This window comes from Lolium rigidum, chromosome 6, assembly GCF_022539505.1.
Source record: "Lolium rigidum isolate FL_2022 chromosome 6, APGP_CSIRO_Lrig_0.1, whole genome shotgun sequence".
In the NCBI taxonomy this organism is placed as follows: Eukaryota; Viridiplantae; Streptophyta; class Magnoliopsida; order Poales; family Poaceae; genus Lolium; species Lolium rigidum.
The window spans coordinates 321621064-321639867 of NC_061513.1; the positions used below are offsets into that span (position 1 = coordinate 321621064).

The 18804-nt window shown below is 50.6% G+C and overlaps 1 protein-coding gene across 1 annotated transcript; it reads right to left on the bottom strand.

Annotated features, from left to right (window-relative positions):
• Positions 1–13366: 13366 nt before the first annotated feature.
• Positions 13367–18391, bottom strand: LOC124662000 (triphosphate tunnel metalloenzyme 3-like). The gene is made up of 2 exons (XM_047199891.1): positions 17627–18391; positions 13367–13570 (listed from the first exon to the last, which is right to left on the bottom strand). The coding sequence occupies exon 1, from the start codon at positions 18267–18269 to the stop codon at positions 17631–17633; it is 639 nt and encodes a 212-aa protein (XP_047055847.1). The 5' UTR covers positions 18270–18391; the 3' UTR covers positions 13367–13570; positions 17627–17630.
• Between the last annotated feature and the right edge of the window lie 413 nt (positions 18392–18804).

Consider the following 18804-nt stretch of genomic DNA (forward strand, 5'->3'; position numbering starts at 1 on the left):
TTTATTTCTCTTTTGGACATGAATTTATTAATTGTTAGAATAGTTCTATTTCTATCATTCTTTATTTGTTTCTTTAAAATTGTGAGTAGAGATTGCTACTGTAGTCGACATTTTTCAACTCCTCGTGTACTTTATTTTCTTTACAGTCCTGACCTTTTGTGCTTCAAACTATTTGGCACTGATGAGCGATGCTGGAGTGGTACATGAAGCATTAGGTTGCCGCGGGGCTCATGGATGCGACAACAATATCGTTGGGCAAGTGGATATGGCGGTGCATTTTGGAGGTACTAGTGAAAAACTATGTTCTGAAAGTTGTAATGGCCTGGCTTTTGCTTGAAACGATTGTTTGGAGACATTCTATGCTTGAACTCAACTTACTAGTACTTTCAAAAAAAACTCAACTTACTAAATAGCGACAACCCCCTCAGGTATTAACTTTAGTTAACTGAAGTGACTCATTTTCTGTGAACTATTGGGTAAAAGGAATCTGTTTAAGACATGGGAAGGAAGTATTTTCTGGATATATTGCATTTCTCCTATGTACATGTCAACTGGGAATTCTATACATGAGATGGTCAATTCTGCTTATACTAGTGATGTGTGTTGAATTCTGGAAGCTGGTCAGTTTGATCATTTTTTTTAATTACTAGAGTCATTGGGCACTATATGCTTGATGATATACTTAAGCTAGCAGCCTAGCACTAGGGATATTTTCACAATTCAAGGCAACTGCATGGTCCAAATATTTCCTTGTATATCCTACGAGGTTATGTGCCTAGCGAAAGTAGAGCTATTTTGTTGTCAAGACGTGAATGCATTATTTTTTAGCATATAATCATCTCGTTTCGCGACCACTGTAATGTGGTTTCGTCTCTCTCTAATAACCCACTAATAGTTTCGTCGTCATCATGTTTTAACCTAGTAGCTCAAGTGGCATAGGGGTGAGTACACCAAGAAGTGATATTTCCTTCTTGTTCTACTTTCAGTATTGGTCACTAAACTAACTAATTAATAGTGATGTTGTTTGTTTCGTTGAAATGTGGCTTGCTTTAGTATATGGATATCCATCCACATGCTCATGAGAACAACCAGTCTGTTGGCCGTTTTTGTTCGTTGATGTGATTGCATATATACTGGATGCTGGCTAGTTGGTCCTTCGTGTGCGCATGCAGGCATGTGAGGTGAGCCAGAGGCACTTGCTGCTGGGCTGTTTAAGATTTAGCTGGAAGAGCGACAATGTGTTGGGCTGGTCAAAATTATGATGTTTTCCGTCCTATTTCAAATTTATATACAGAAAGTTGCTGCAACAATGTGTGGGAGCTTTTAGCAATGGGTATGCCCTTTAAAGTGTTTTAATTTGTCTTCATATGCTTCTCGAAATTTGTCTGCAATATGGGTTGCAACTTGCAAGATTAGCATCCACACGATGGTATCAGGTATTGCATCCTCGTGTATAGTCGCCGCAATAATACCCTAGTATTTTTAACTTCAATATATGATATGATGTGTTTGACCAGGGAAACAAGGAAAACTATGCTGATAATCTGCTACTCATTTGAGATATATCTGGACTACTCAGCGTTGAGGGGAAACAGAAAACAACTGGTCTATATATTTTGCTGTGACTCCCATCATATCCTTGAATCTTCTATCACAATAGAACTGATTGTGGATATCGGACTTTAAGTGTTGAGGTCGTTCCCACTCCTTTGTACAGCCAGCTATCCTACTAACGTTGCCCTTAGCAGGCTGAATGTTGGCATGGGGCCTAGTATTGTCTACCTATTGCCTGATTGCTTCCTGACATGGAAATTATTTTCTAGATTTATTTGTTTCTTCTTTTAGTGAGGATTTTAAAATTGAACCAGTTATTGAACGCTTCTTTTTCTTTGTGTTTTTGTATTTCAGGGAGAAGTGGAACTAGCCAGGGAGGTAGCCATGGTCGCTGGATTTTGTTGGCCAATAGAGCCAGTTGGTTTAGGTTAAGATTCTGTTAACTTTTCTATCGCTTCTTTATTATCTGTCATGCCACATGCCACAATCATCAAACCATTGAGTCAATTATTATGATGGTGGTCATCTGCCCATTTAGCTTCTGAGCTCTAGTTGGTCCCATGACACTACACTTGATTTAGTAGTAGGTTAACCGCCTTGGAAATCCTTTTATGTATGTGTAAGTAGAGATTCATGTGCTAATTTTCTCAAGATTGCATCTTCTTACATGCACATGGCCATATATGTGGATCGGTCACGTGGCCATACATATGTGGATCCTCTTGCATGCCTGTCAGTGTAGCTGCAGTCGTTTGTTTGACTCTATTTTGAGACTATAGCGGATGTTTTGTTGTGTTACTTTGAGCACTAGCACCAAGTTGACAATAATTATTACTCTTTGGAGACTAAATGCTCTTTCTCGTTGCTTCTAGCTGCAGCTGGCAAGATGTACATGTCCTGGCATATGCACCTAGGAGGAGTTGGAACCAGGCAGCTGAAGCTGATGGCTTGGCCTTCCCGTCGCAACCGGCAAGACGTACAAGTCTTGCGTATCGGTCGGGGAGTGCGTCCCTTCTGATCTATCTTCCAGGATGCCGTCCCACAAGGTTGCGGTGTCGTACGCCAACCATAAGTAGAGAGTATATAGGGAAACTTTCTTGTTAGGAAGAAATGAAGTTTATGGTTCCAAACGCATGTGATTTTGGCTGCGTTGGTTGATTGTACTAGCTAGCTTGAAAGATCTGTGTTATGCCTCATTGTGCTTTCATTCGGTTACATGTAGGAAGTAATCCATCTCTGTTTCACTTTCATGTATATAAATAAATGTAGTTGGTATTGTATTTATGTTGGATGATTATGGCGTTGTGCATGTATGTACCCAATGTGTTGAAAGAGAAGATTGGGAAATGAATCCATCATGTTCTGAAAGTGTTACTTGGAGAATTTTTTTATTGTTATTCTCTTGAGGTATACTCCCTCCGTTCTGAAATAGTCTACATTCTAGCCTCAAAATTTGTTTTGAAATACTCTACATTCTAACTTTTAGTCAACAACAACACTGAAAACGAGGTGGTTTTACTCTCTTTATTGGATGTTGTTATTTTCAATGTAGTTTGGATTGGTTGTTCAAATATCTAAGTAGTACTAATAAATACACTACTAGTTTATCTTATTTTTTTTAGAACGTAGACTAAATCAGAACGGAGGGAGTACATATTTAGTAAAACATGCTTCACACTTCGTACACAAAAAAGAGCACTACATATGGTCTGATGGATGCATCCAGATCTCTAGTGATTCTATGCTTGTGTATATATTTTTTGTAAGGGATTGTGTATATCTTTATTTAAACACATGTATTGTTATTGCTCTTATGCTTCTAATTCACAGAGGCACAGAGCTGGCAATGCTGGTGTGTAAATTTCATATAGAAAACACAATAAATAATATCATTCCAAAAATCATAGTAGAGTGAAAAGCAAAATCAATGGTTGGTTTGTAGATTTGATGTGCACCTATGGACACCCGTGAATGCATACACTGCCTCTAATTAACTGTAAATTGGAATCTGCCGCTGCGTTGGCCGTTGAGCTACCCGTCATATATACTACGTACCAATTTGTTTTGGATCTCCACCCGGAGCGCCTCCAATTACGCGGAGGATTAATTATATAACCTCACGGGCCTCTTAGATTACTGTTCAATAATTATGGCATCCAACTCCTCAATCCTTGTGATTCGTTCCTCCTCCTAACAATCCCTCCTACTAGCGAAATCACACCTCCTTCCCGCTCTTCCTCGTATTGTCCTCTCCAAAATTCAAACCTTTTTCCTCTCTATATATACAATTTCACCGTCGATATCCGCGTGCGGGAAGCGCGTGTGACTTAGACTTTGACTTTTACTTGTCGAGGAGAGGAGACTGCCATGGCCGGCAGATGAGTGGTCATGGCGAGAGCTCACATTACTGCATCCCCGTCGTGGAGAGTGGTGATGGCTGGTGGCTAGATCGATCCAGGTATTCCAAATCTTCCAGTAGGTAATCCATCTCAGGTTTCGATGATTCCGGTATGAGATTAGATAGGATAGTCATTGGCCGGATGATTGCGTCCGCGAGCTCTTGCTGTCCCAGGTAGTCAATCCATCTTCCCCAATCTTAGGTTCCTGTGTTCACCAGCGTAGCAGAGGAGGAGGAACATCTCGCCAGACACGTCGCCCCAGCGTCCGTTGATCACCAGCTTCCATACACCTCCGACGAGCGCCGCGTCGTTGAGCAGGCAGAGCGTGGTGGCCGGCAGGAGCACCGTCGTGCATCCGGAGAAATCGAACACGCCGTCGTGGTACAGCCCGCCGCCATCGGGCGCCTTGCTCGTGAGGTCGAAGTCCACCGCCCGCCCTCCCGCGCCGACCAGGTCTAGGGCGACGCTGATGCAGGCGAAGAGCTGCCCCGTGACGGCGTTGAGCGCCCAGAACCTCTGCTCGTTCCACCAGGTCCTCACCGCCAGCCGACGCTTGGACACTGACACCTCCACCAGGTGCTGCAGCGACGATGACGCGAACACGGCGGCGAACCAGAGGCTCGAGGCCTCGGGGAACGACGTGGCGCCGCGGAAGAAACAGAGCTGCGGCACCGTGGCATACAAGAGCACAGGGAAGGCGTACAAGGCCATGAAGGCGTAGTAGGCGAAGCCCATATTCTGAGGCAGGGAGATGGCAAGGGCGGAGGCGAGGGGGCAGTGCTTGGAGAGGCCGACGGCGAGCATGCCGGACATCCACCGCTTGTTCTGCACCAGCACGTCGTTGAGGTTCGTAGGCACGCTGCCGAGGAACGGCGCCGGTCTCGAGGGCGCCGGGTAGCAGTAGACGGAAGTCCACCCCCGGCAGTAGAGCTGCCGGTAGCCGGTGAAATAGTCCTCCACCACCGACTGGTACAAGAAACCAACCTGCACAGAGTCAAGTATGTTTCATGTCACATGGACATGGATTGATGGCAATGGCATGATCGATTAAGTATGGAACTGTAGTTTTCTGAACTTGCCTCCTCGCCCCATTTGGTGCCCGTTTCGTAGGCACAGGATGCCACAAACGTTTTAGGCCTAGTTTGAAACAAAGTTTCTCTAAAACTAAAGTATTGTAAAACTGAAGTATTTATGTGTAGGGGGAAGCAAGCAATACTTCAGTTTCATAATACTGTAGTATTTCTCAGTTTTAGCAAAAAATGCAAGGCGTTTGGCAAGTGTTGTTTTTTTCCTTCAGTATCTATATGGTTGTTGTGTGAGTTGCTCAAATATTCGAATCTTAGTCCTGACTAGCTACCTACAACAACTAATGACTACAGTACCTGTTTATATTTCTGCAAAAAAAAAATTCAAATAATGCTTCAATCAAAGGACTTGAGATACATGTGTCCTTCTAGTATAAAATATTATGAGACATAGATAAATGAAAGGCATCATAGGTACAAGCATGCACAAACTAGAACGATGGCATCAGCTGGAGCGTTATTTATCGTTCTCCGTTTGAGAAAAAAGTGGTCTCAGGCTGTTTTTTAAATACATCAAAAATACTACAGTTTAAGGGATAATAAAGTATTAATATTACTTTAATATCAAAAATACTACAGCAGACGACCGATCCGCCGCAGGGGGCGCCGCAGGAGGCACAGCTGGAGTGACCGTGGCGGGCACGGTATACGGTGTCGGCACCATCGTTTGCTCAGGGACCTGCAAAAACTCATAGGTATGCAAGGAAGGAGTGGACGATGGAGAGGACACAGTGGTAGCGAAGGGAAAGCTCGTCTCATCGAAAACAACGTGACGAGATATGATGATCTTCTGGGTAGACCTGTCGAGGCAGCGATAGCCTAGATGATGCGACGGATATCCGAGAAACACACAAGGCACGGAGCGAGGGGCAAGTTTATGCGGTGCAACAGCCGAGGTGTTGGGGTAACACAGACATCCGAAAACCCTAAGACCAGCATAGGAGGGATCCTTACCAAGAAGGGCGCGGAAGGGGACGCGCCCCGCAATGGCTTTGGAGGGAAGCCGATTATGAAGAAGAACGGCTGTATGAAGAGCTTCGACCCAGAAGCGAGGTGGCATGCTAGCTTGTATTAGGAGAGTGCTTGTGATGTCGTTAAGAGTGCGAATAATCCTTTCTGCTTTACCGTTTTGTTGAGATGTATATGGACATGAAAAGCGAAGTGCTATGCCATGTTTGTTGGCAAACGTGTGAAGGAGAGAATTATCGAACTCACGACCATTGTCGCATTGTATAGCTTGCAGGCGTGCTTGAAACTGGGTGTGAGCCAAGGCATGCAGGGACGCTAAGTGAGAGAAAACTTCAGACTTTGCTCGTAGAGGATAGACCCAGGCATACTGAGTGAAATCATCAAGACAAACAAGGTAGTACTTAAACCCAGAAATACTCTCAACAGGAGACGTCCACAAATCACAGTGTATTATTTGAAAAGGGGCGACAGTTACACGATTGGTGGAGGAGAAAGGAAGACGAACATGACGACCTAACTGACAGGCATTGCACAAGCTAGTCTTATCTTTATTCTTTTCCCTAGGTATAACTGAAGAGCGAACTAAGGAGTCCATGACAGGCCGGCCTGGATGTCCGAGTCGACGGTGCCACAGTGCGGAATCGGCAACGAGGAAGGCAGTGGGTGGACTGGTGGAAGAAGCTCGGACCGGGTAGAGAGCTCCGAAGCTATTGCATCTGAGAATCTCGGTCCTGGTACGCAGATCCTTCACAGAAAAACCAATGGGGTCAAATTCAACGGAGACATGATTATCGGTAGTGAATTGACGTACGGACGGAAGGTTTTTGACAATGTGAGGAGCTACTAAGACATTGCGAAGGTAAAGTGGGCGAGTGGATGATAAAAGGGGACGTGCGTGGCCGGTAGCGAGTTATCGGAAGAGAGGAACCATTACCGACAATAACCGCACGAGAAGAAGGTGAAGGGGGAGACACGGATGTGAGCATACCGGGGTCGGACGCGAAGTGGGAGGATGCGCCGGTATCCATCACCCATTCACGAGGAGGAGCTTGCGGTCCCATAGTCCGGAACTGATTGAGCAAAGCCTCGTTGGTCCCGGGAGGCCGTCGAGGGTGCCGGAGACGGAGGCACAGCGATGGGAGCGGTGTTGCCGTAGCCATGGGGCAATGGTGGAGTGCCATAGCCGTAGGAGGGAACCGCACCATATGGGCTGTGCGCGTAGTAGGCATGAGAGGGCGGCGTGGGGCGGGGCACGTAGTGCTGCCGACCGAGCAAGCCGGCCTGGCCGTAGGGCCACACCTGAAAGGCGCCGTTCCAGGGAAGCTGCATTGGCGTCCAAGATGGGGCGGCTGGGGCCGGGGCCGTGGCGGGCGCGACCTCTTTATCCTGCTTCTCCTTGTCCTGTTTCTTCTTCTTCTTCTTTCCTTGCCGTCACCCTTTCCGGGGTTGGGGTTTGGGTTGGGCGTGGCGGAGTAGAGAGCCGTGTCACCGGAGCGGGATCGACGGTTCTTCTTCTTCATGTCCCGAAGCTCAAGAAGAGATCGGCATTTGTCGAAGTTCATCCCGGGCATGAGGGAGATGAGATCAGTGGCCGAGTCGTATTGCTCGGGGAGGCCGTTGAGACACCGGATGACGAGCTTGGCGTCGTCGACCGGAGCGCCTAGATCGGTGAGGCCATCGAAAGGCTCTTAACCTTGGTCAAGTAGTCCTTCATCGTCAGCTCGCCCATGTCAAGCCCGTCGAGCTCGGTGGAGAGATGAAGCTGGCGGTTGATGCTGGTCCAGAGCTCGACGGCTATAGGATCATCGCCCGGTTTCATGACTGCGTCGAGGAGGCCAAGGGAGACGGACCCATAGAGCCACGAGACGACCGTGGCGTCGAGCAGAGTCCACTCCGGCGTCGGATCGGACGGAGCAGCCGCGTCGATGTGATCCAACAGGGCGTACTTGCGAAGGGCGGCGCGGAAGAACGTGCGCCATTGGCGGTGAACGCTGGTGTCGAGGGCGGGCTCGACGGGAACATGCCCCTTGATGGAGGAGAGGCCGACGGCTTGGGCGTGCAAGGAGGAGATGGAGAAGAGGCCCGCGCTAGAGTTCGCGGGGTTGGCGATGGCAAGCTTGCTGGTCGCCTCGCGTTCCTGCTTCTCCTTGATCTCCCTCGCAGCGCGCTCGCTGTCGTCGCCCATGGCTGCCAAGAAGGGATCTAGGGTTTTGGAGGTGGGTGGCTCGCAGAGGTGGCGGCGAAAGAGGAGGGCGACGCGGTCCGGGTTAGGGTTTTGCGTCTGATACCATGTAAGAGTTTAGGAACCACACATTGTGGTGTCTTGTATTGATCTATATATAGGGGGAATACAAGACAGAGTCCTTGTCACATACGACATGGACACATACAGGATTACACATATACAACCGTATCTCTATACAAATACATATACGGTTTATATTCTAACAAACCCGATCTTTCAATACACCAAAAGCTCTTTCAACGTCTGCATGCTTCTTGTGCCTTGGAAAATTCATCTTGTTTCTTTGTTTTTGGGGTTTGTATGGTCTTCACAATTGCTTCCCAAGATAGATATATGTCATCGGCAAGATAGTAGTCCATTGTGTAGTCATGCCCATTGATTTTGTAGTTTTGGACCGGAGCATCTCCACTAGCTAGTCTAGAAAACAGATGGCATCTATGCAAGTCATTGATATCATTGAGTGATCCCGGAAAAAAAAAGCAATGCCAAATCCCCAAGTATAGCAGACCTCCAACAGGTCTTAGGAAGCATTGACAATTTGACATGGATTGAGGTGGACTAAGAGCAATTATAGCAGACCTCTCAAACCGCAAACCGCAAGTACGCTGATGGAGGGCACCCCAAACGTGTTTTGCGGGTTGGAAAAACGTCGCGCAGACCGGACACGCCCAACAGAGACCGCATAATAGCATATTCTGCGCGGTGTTTTTCCAATCCGCAAAACATGCACTATGGTTTTGCAATATTTAACATATGAGTCAAAATAAATCAAATGATGTAGCAAATGTTTTAGTGTGTACAATACAACAATAATCCGAATTACAACAAATGTTTATCATCACATAATACAACAACAATTCAGTTAATAACAAATAGTTTCAAATACAAATAAATCCAAATGTGACACTACCTAGTTGTCATGCCTCCGCCAATGGTGTTGAATGAGATCACGCTGAAGCTGTTCTGCGGATCCGGCATTCTCAATCTCCGGTGATTAAAGAGATGAGGCGGATATGTGGGTACCTCGGCGAAATAATCCCTCGTGAGCGCATTGTGTCCACAAGTGATGCAAAGCCGCCCCATGGTCAACCCCTGCCCCTTCTTTGGCCTCCCGTCCATGATCTCCTTTGCGGCGAGGATTACAGTCGTTTACTCGATGTCGTCGTCGAGCAAGTCCTCCAAGTCGGGGTCGTCCGAGGAAGAAGAGTCCTCCATCAAGAACACCTCGCACGGGTCCATCTACAAGCGACCGCATCGAAAAAAAAAATTACTACCGGCGGAGATGGAGGACGGGATATTGAGAAGAATCGAACGGCTGTGAGGATTCACATACCTTGGCGGCGGTGACGCTTCCGCGGTAGTGAGGAATCCGAGGTCGATCCGCGAGATTCCACAGTCGATTACGGGCGCGGCGGTGCGGCAGGAGTGTTTTGTCGGTCAGGTTCAAGGGGGAGGGCTTGTGCAGGTCAGGATCTGCGGTGACGCGTGCCGGCGGTGGAGCAGGAGCATTGTGGTAGGCGGGGTGAAATGTCCTTCGAGCCAACTGATTTCAGCGGATGGGGTTCACGCTCGGAAGAGCTCGCGAACCGGGTACTTGGGATTTCCGTGGTGCGGAACCGGATGGCCTGGAAAAATATTTTTGGATGTACGCTCGATCCAAGTATCTGGATTAGCCTTTTTTTATCTCCAAACCCGCAAAGTGACGGTTATTATGCGGATGCGGGGTTCGACGCGGGGTCTGGTAGAGTTGCTCTAAAACCCTTGCAGGTTAAAATCTCCTCTAATCCACCTGGGGCGGGGATTAACCGAACAAAGCCTCACCCAATCCCCAACATATCCCCTTCCACCCCCCTTCCCCAAGTCTTTTTTTTTGTTTGCACAAGAGGGATAATCCTCAATTCTCTTCTAAGAAGAAATAAAAATGTGATATTTGCATCTTAAAGGCAGCAGCACGCACATTCTCATTATCTTTGTCATTTTTGTACAAGCATTCAGTTAATCAATATAACATACAACTCACACTGGGCATTTCCGGTTTAGCATTGCCCACAGTTCTATCTGAGTTGGTCTCGTTCAGACAATTCACATTTCGAGAAGAAATGACGGTGTGGTCTGGGCTGAATTAGACGGTGTGAGCGGTTTGAGACCAGTTTCCACCAGTAGTTTGTGTGTAAACATCGCTGGTTCTACACGAAGTACTAGATAATGTTGTTGTAGAGCTTGCGCATGTGGACCAGTTCGTGCCGCAGTGCCGCAGCCCGCAGGGCCAATTTGCTGCGCCGCAGCCGTTTTTTCTCGTCTATCGGCACCGCCGTGCTGGCCGTGCGGCCGCACGCGAGGACACCCGCAGCAGCAGCGCTGCTCGTGGCCACGCCTCTGCTAGGCTCTACCCTCCTCACCGCCTCGCCACTACAACTGCTATCGTGCCTGCCACAACCACCACCGTCGTCTGTCCCGGCCGGGAAACGGGAGCAAGGCATTAGAGCATCCCCACTCGGTGGCGCTCCCCACGCCCAAATCCGGACGAAACAACCGTCGGATTGGACGAAATTAAGTCGTGGGGAGTACCGTATTTCCAGTCGTCCACCCGAAGTTCGGCGGATAGAGTTTAAATTCAAACAAATCGCCGTCCCGCGCTACAAGTACGGCCAGTTGATCGGCAAAAGGAGCAAAAGGATCAGCCACAGATCGGCGATCGGAGGGAAATTACACGGAGACAGGCTCGTCGGCAGTCCCGGCCGGCACGGCGGTGTCCGGCGGACCAGTTTCCTCACACGCCGTGGCCGAAGCGGCTGCGGCGGCCGACGAGGAAGCAGCGGCAGTGGACGTCGAAGCAGCCGCAGTCGACGAGGTAGATGGTGAGGTAGACGAGGTAGGAGCCGGTGGAGACGACGAAGGACTGGCCGGAGGGGCTCGGAGGATGTCGCTGCGGTGGCCCTGGTACCAATTCCTCGTCTCCTCGTCCATCAGTTCCATGTCGCCGGCGCCCATCGGGAACGCCAAGTCTCGTGTTCCTCTTCTTCGCCGCCGCCGTCGTCTTCAGCAGGGCGATCCGGACGCCTTGGTTGGCGAGCATCTCCCGCCACCTGCCGTCGAACTTGTCGTTCCTCCCGTCGGCGTGCGACCTCAAGTCGGCCCAGCACTTGTCGATCGACGCCTGCATCCCAAGTCATGGCCGCTGATCGGCCGTTTCTCGACCTCCTCCTGTATGCCGTGCCATTTGTTGCACGCCGTCTGCATGAGCCCCCAATGGGTGCGGCGGCCATGGAGCCGGAGGTGATCATCTCGTGGATCTCGTCTTCGTTCGGCGCCGCCGTCGCACCGAACGGGAGCGGCCCTCGTCGCAGGGCCGGCGAGGTGCCCTCGAACTGGCCGCCGCCGCCGACGTCAAGCTCGGGCGGCGACGGCGTGGACCTGGACGGTTGGACGTAGGCGCCCTCTTGGAACACGGCAGTCGGCGATGGCGAGTACAGCGAAGGGGAGAAGGACGACGGGGAACTGGTTGTACCTTGCGTTGGCCATTGGCCGGGGAACATGCCGCCGCCACCGCTCATGGCCATGCTGATTATCCTCGCTTGTTCGTCCTGGGCCGCCGCCGCCCTCTTGGCGGCGGCTCTTTTCACCCTCTCCGCCCTGCCGCTTGTTTCCACTTCGCCGTTTCTCGTCCGCCGCCCACTCGGCGTTCGACATGCCCGGCGGCTTCGTCTTCTTCGCCCGCATCTTCCTCGCCGGCGCCTTCGGCAGCATTGTGGTGGACGAGAAGACGAGGAGGAGAGTGGTGGTGGACGCGAAGACGCCGCCGGGAACTGGAGCTGGAAGACGAGGGGATTGGCCAATTTCGGCGGGGAGAGAATGGGGATATGCAAGCAAAGTGGAGGGAATGGGGATATGCAAGCGAATTGGAGGGAAAATCGACAGGATTTGGTTTTCCGGTCGCCGACTACGCGGGTCCACACGACGTTTCGCGCCAAAATCTTTCGTCCGGAGTCCCCGAGCGCGCCCGGGGGCCGGGGATGGCGTGGGCTCGCCGGATGGATGAAGGGCCAAATCCGGACGAAAACGAGGAACCGGGGCGCGACCGGGCCGATTTACGCCGTCCGGATGTAAAAAATGCTCGCCGGGGGCCTGTTCGGGGGACGAGTGGAGATGCTCTTAGCCCGGTGTTGCACCGCAACCACCACGAGAAGAAGGACCAACTGAACCACCTCTGCCAAACCATGCCCGACGCTCGCTAGCCCCATGCGGCCGACGAGTACGCCGCAGCCACCTGCAGGACTGAGCGCCGGGGCCCAGAACCACACCACAGCGGGCCACCCCATAGCCTGCCATGGAACACAGATGACCTCACCGTAGAGGTCAGCCGCCACCGCCCGGAGCCGCTGCTCCGGCATCCGGGAACCACAGCGGGCCATAGTCCAATGAGCTCCCCCTCCACGCGCACAGCAGGTCAGGCTCGAGGCTGCCGGAATCACCAGATCTTGTCGCAGCAGGGAGCCCCACAGCAACCCACGACGACGCAGCATAGCAACTGGGTTGCGGCCACGCGCAAAGCTACAACCCACGAAGCCCAGATCGGGCCCGCACGGCTGCCACCGGATCTGAGGCCGCCACAGCACCCGTCATGCCGCCGGCCTCCCGCCCGTCCCGCCGCGACGTGGTCTTCCCCTCCGCCTCCGAGCACTCGACGGCGCCATGCGCCGGCGCGTGGCCTCGCCGGCTCCACTCAGATGCATCCAGCCGCCAGGGGTTCCCCATCCCACGAGCGAGCAACTCCCAGCAGGAGAAGAGACATGGCCTGCCGCCGCCGGCTCCGCGCAGGCTTTGCCCGGCGGAGTCCGCCGTCGACGGCAGGGGAGGGTTGGGTGGGGGTTGGGCTGGCCGGCGTGGGCTTTTTCCGCCGCCCGTGTCACCCAGGGGAGGGAGCAACGCGGGGGCTTTCTTCGCTTTTACCTACCTTGCAGTTCGAATGGTTTAGTACGGCAAGCCCGGCATAAATCACATATCTGGTGCGGTGCAGGTTGGGCTCGCAATTTGGCCAGCTTGAGACCAAAATGTGCCCAGATTTACATACAACACAAAGTAACTGAAGGACCATGATCACCGGACAATGCGAGTTTGAAAATAGAGCGTATATAGAAATTAGGCAGGTTCGGTCAAGCCAAAAGGGTTAATCACACACTGCTCAACATCCAGCAGGAACACCAGATTAAGACGATGAAGATTGACAGTTTTGACAAACTGAGACAAATAGACAGATGATTGAACTGATGTGGCTCTTCGGCAGAACCAACTAACGTCTCTCCTGACTTTGCCCGCAGCTGACAAAATTTGGTTAGAGAAAATACATTAGATAACATGAACAATATATACAATATGGAAACAAAACATGCAGTAAAGATTTTTTTTGTCAAATATCACATCAGAACATCGGGGTGCAAATAAGAGTGAAACAACTCCCAGCTACCATAATTGGAAAATATTTTGTTCTTTATAGCACTAATAATACTGACAAAGGGAACTTAACCACTGCAGAAATAGTCCAAAATAGTAGAGCTACCGCACATGGGTTAGGTGTAAAATAGTCCAATTAAGATACTGTGATTATTAACTATGCCTATCGGTGTTTTAAACTACAATTGCTTGATGTGAAACTAGACTATAGCCAATCGATGAAAATGAACTTGCACAATCGTCGAAAGCTAGCCATGGAGAATTTTTTTTAAAAAGGAAGAAACATGGCTACTGATTTGGCTGCGACTAGTGATAGAACATAGTGCAACCTTAACTAGAGAAAAGGTCAGCTAGTGTTTTTGGAAATGTTCCCAGAGAAGAAGGTGAAATGGTCAGAACAAGCCAGACAGTAAGAAAATGTTGACTTTGAAGAAAAACTCAGTTGGCTCCTCTATATCACTGATTCTGATATCTCAAATCACAACATGGATCTGCTGAAAAGGATACTACACGTCAAAATGGATCTGCTGCTCACGTGTTGAGCTGAGACACAGGACAAGAGAGACTAGGTGCTTCGGGTGGAAGCTTCATTGGAACGAAAGCTGCTGATTTCCAAGACGCTTAACCAGCGTCTCTACTGGCCACGGGATCAATGATACTATGACAATGATGATAAGGCCCCGTTTGGTACCAGAGTTTTTCTGGGATTAGCAGGGATAATCCCGACGCATCCCTGGGTGCTTTTGCCAACAAAGAAAAAGAGTAGCGCATGGTTCAGTGGACACCAAGTCTGTAAGGGGAGTGTGGTCAGGTGATCCAAAGGTGTGCAATTTCTTTTGGAGAATACACCAGGCTGTGTATCACATTAAGAAGGGGGTCGCTACAGGGATTACAACACTGATATCCCAGCAAATTTAAGTTTGAAACAGAACAAAATTACCCATAGTCTAACAACCCAACGGGCAAAAGACGAACTACCCAAATCAGCTAGGCTTGAACAACCCAGCTTCCTCCAAACCTCATCGCCAGCCTGGGTTGCAGCCATGATGCTGCCAGCATCACATTTTTGAAGACGGCGTTGTTTAGGTGTTTCCAGATGCACCAGAAGGAAAGATGCATGTAGTGTGGTGGCTGTGGCCAGGGCGATCTTGGCGGTTCACCAGTCATTCAGGTTGTCATCCTCTCGCGGCAAACACTCAAGCTTTTGTCATGCCTGAAGGATCCAACTGTTGTGGCCACGACACAGCCTATAAGAAGGTGAGAGATAGATTCAGGCTCCAGATAGAATAAAAGACACTAGGCAGGGTGCAGCAAGCCCCTCCTGGCCAATCTGTCAGCCACACAGCATCGGTTTCTGGTGGCCAGCCATGGTAACATCATAGGGCAGTCCGTATCTAAACCCTACATGTCAGTTAAGAGTAAAATAAATACACAGCTCTACAATGCTCTGTATCTAAATGTGGGTCCCATAATTAATGTTCATAACACAGGTCTCCCTTTTCTTTGCAGGAATACCACTCATATCCTTGCACAAAGGACCGCTCTTGACATGTTTAATTTTATTTTCTTCCGCACATTGCCCCTAGGATTTGGGACCGATTCATGTGCTAGGGATTCAAATGGATTGGTGATGGTTCTAGAAGGGTGCGGTAGAGAGGAATTTATCGATTATACTACGTTGAGTGTGAATTTGAGAGAGACACGATACGAAGGTATGTTCATTGAGATGGCTCTATCTTTGCGGGGTATATGCAGAGGGAGAGGGTGGCCTTCGAACAGAAGAGGAGAGAATAGTGGTCTGCCCACCGGCCCTCCTGCTTGAACATCCCAGCCTGGCCATGGAGTTCGCTTGAAGGAAGGCTTGCCCATCAGGCATGCCCTGATTATCTGCAACGACTGTATGACCATCGAGGCGCCAGCTCATGTAAGTGAAGGAGCACCATGTATACTTTGTAGAGAAGGAGATCGTGGGGTGTGGTGCTCTAGACTGTTGCGGAGTGGCCGGACGAGACGGAGGAGATGAGGTGGGTGCCTGCAAGGACGCGAATCACTATGGAGTTTAATTTGCATCGGTTTTCCCAGCGAGCATCATATCTTGTTTGGGATACAATGATCCTCTCTCTCATCTTTAATAGCCCTGCCACCTCATCTTTTCTCCAATCTGGCAAAATAAGATATGGTCCATGGTGGAGCATTGGCAGCTCCCTTACACCTCCTCGGGGCTCTGGATTTCCAGATCAACTCAATGTAACTGGAGCACTGCTTAGCCACAAAGAAGGCACCATATGCAGGCTTTGCAGAGTACAAACCACTATCTGTCCAATCCCACTTGATCACATCCTCTGTATCTGGGAGAAGGTCACTGGAAGAGAGTTGATCCCACGATTCCAGGAACTTGTCGATCGCAGCCTCCTGAAAAAACATAGTTCAAAGGAAGAGGTTCCCTCCCATAACTTACGTTGTTTAGGTAGAAACAAGGCACCCTGGGGAGGCTGCGCCTCAAACCCATGTGGGGTGAGCTCACGGCATGTGCTATAAGCCTCTAACCAACCGGCCACTGCTGGGTGAGATTCGGCTTGGTATCAAGTACCCAACCGCCATTAGATACCGTGTCTAACACCATGCGTGCTATGGTAGCTTACAATCCGACCATGGCACTAATGTTCGGAGCCACCTCAACAATCCTGTCCATTCAGCCAACTGTCTGACCAGAAAAGCAGACTGGAGCCATTGTCAAGCTCACAATGCATGGCCAATTTGAAGACAGCATGTGAGGAGACAGGAACCTGAATGTTGAATTCCCGCCAAGGACGATCGATGTCAGTTTGATGCAGACAGCACCAGCGAGTTCTGACTGCGAAATTCAGGATGTGCAGGATAGGAATTCCTAGTACTTCCAGACTTGACATGCTGCCATGCCACCAGGCAATGTCCACCATTGATGTCTTTCCAGAGTGCAGCGATTTGAGGAAGTGTAGTTTTGGTGAGCCTAAACGACGGCAGCTGATGAAACCTCACTATCAGCATTGGAAGAAAACCAGGAAAGGGTTGAGTCTCCTTTGGTGAAAGATGCCACCATAGGAGACGGCAAAAGGAACACCACAGGATCCGGCTGCTTCCACACTGTACTGGGAAGACAGTGTGGCAGGCATCACATAGGTGGACCAATACAAAAGGCAGCTCATGAAGGAGGTGGTGAAATTAAATGAAAGCAATCTGCCATAAGGAGAGCACAATGATGTGTTTGATGGCAGACATGATATGGCACTCTGAGGCATGGTGAGCTGCACCAAAGAGCTCAAAGGGCATCCTTGCTCATAGGAGAAAGCAATTATGTCTAAGGTGGGGGCAGCGACGTGGGCTTGACCCTCAGCATCGGAGGAGCGGATCAAATGGTATTCAAGACCCCCAAGAACGGTGTAACCTGGAATATCAGATGGCCCCAGCAGTGGCGAGATATGACATATGATAGTTGGTTTGTTCCTACTGATTGTTAGTCCTTTATATAAAGTGGACCCTCCAGGGGCGAATTAATCAAGCAAGAACAGATGACACTATATTATCACTGCCTCTTTCGTCCAGCCAGAGCCTAATTTAGTCCCCTCTCCAGCAAGCCAACACATGCATCCTTCCTCTCGTGGTAGTTAGATTATGACAAACACAGACTTAATCAGTTAGCTAGGAATGAAGCGCAATAACTTGTGTTACTACGCTACCTAAGTATTCACAGATGCAAGTTATCAAATACTAGAAAGAAACGGAACTACGGAGTATTATATTTGTATGGACTGAAATCAAATGCCGCAAAACAAGTTACTGCAAGAAACCAAACTTATTTAGCTTGAAGAAGAAGGTGTGTTACTGCCACACAAGTTTGATAGCAATGACTGCTCAATGAGTCCAGACATGGTAAGATGACAAACCTAGTTACGGGAGCAGCTTCCCGGCCATGAAGCAGCCGAACTTGTTGCTCCGCGAGTACTCATACGGCACCCCAGCCACCGTAAGCAGGCGCTCGAGGACCTCCTTGGCCTGGTCCGGGTCGGCCGTCTCGCACTCGAGCTCGTAGTTTGTGCCGAAGTCGAAATGCGTCTCATCGAGCTCCAGCACGAGGCGGGGCCCCTCGCCCTCCTGGAGCTCATACACGCCGCGGGTGTTCCGGAACCCGCCGAGGCAGACGAACGGCTTGGAGCCCCCGCCGACGCCGTACTCGTCGGCGACGAGCCGGACGATGGGGGAGTCGACCCCGCCGAGGCGTGCGGGGTCGTGGGCGCAGGCGAGGGCGAGGGCCGGGTCGAGCGGCTCCTCGACCTCCTCGACGCGGCTGACGCCGGCGTCGAGGCGCGGGCGGCGCTTGAGCGCGAGGACGGCGCGGGAGGGGGCGTGGTTTTCGAGGCCGTAGAGGCGGATGCGGAGCGCGGCGGTGGCGGCGGCGAGGGGGCGCGCGGCGGCGTCGAAGAAGAGGTTGCGCTGGGCGTCGGTGCGGAGGAGGCGGGGCGCGAGGAAGGAGGCGAGGCGGCGGTGGGCCGCGGCGTCGGGGAGGCGGAGCTTGATCTCGACCTCCATGGCGGCGCTAGGGTTTGGGGGGCGGGGGGTGGAGGCCGATGCGCTGGGGCTTGGAGGGCGCGGCGTCGGGCGGCGGGTGGAGGAGGCGCAGGAGCGGGTTGGTGGACGGCCGCGGGGTGGAGAGCGGGGTGAATTCGGCGGCGGATTTAGCCGTGGCGGCTGCGGCGGCGGCCGCTTTGGCGCGGTGGTGCTCGTCGAGCTCGTCGCGGTCGGAGCTGCGGAGCTCGATGCGGGTTGGCTGGCGGCGCAACATCGACTGGGCCGGGCTGGGCTGGGTCTCGAACTTGTGTGATGCCGTGAGCGAGCGAGGCTGGCTATCAGGGGAATGTATGGACGCATTTCATTCTGAGATGCGCGTGAGATCTTCCAAGCTTATTTTAGAACCAATGATTCTTTTATAAGTACTATATACTAAACCTTAACAGCTTCAATTTTTCTCAACTTTTTTGATTTAATTTTTACCTATCTGCCATGTTGGCACGTCTTTTACTTTGCTTTATTGTTGTTTCGTGTGTACTTCTAGAGGTCTCTTGCA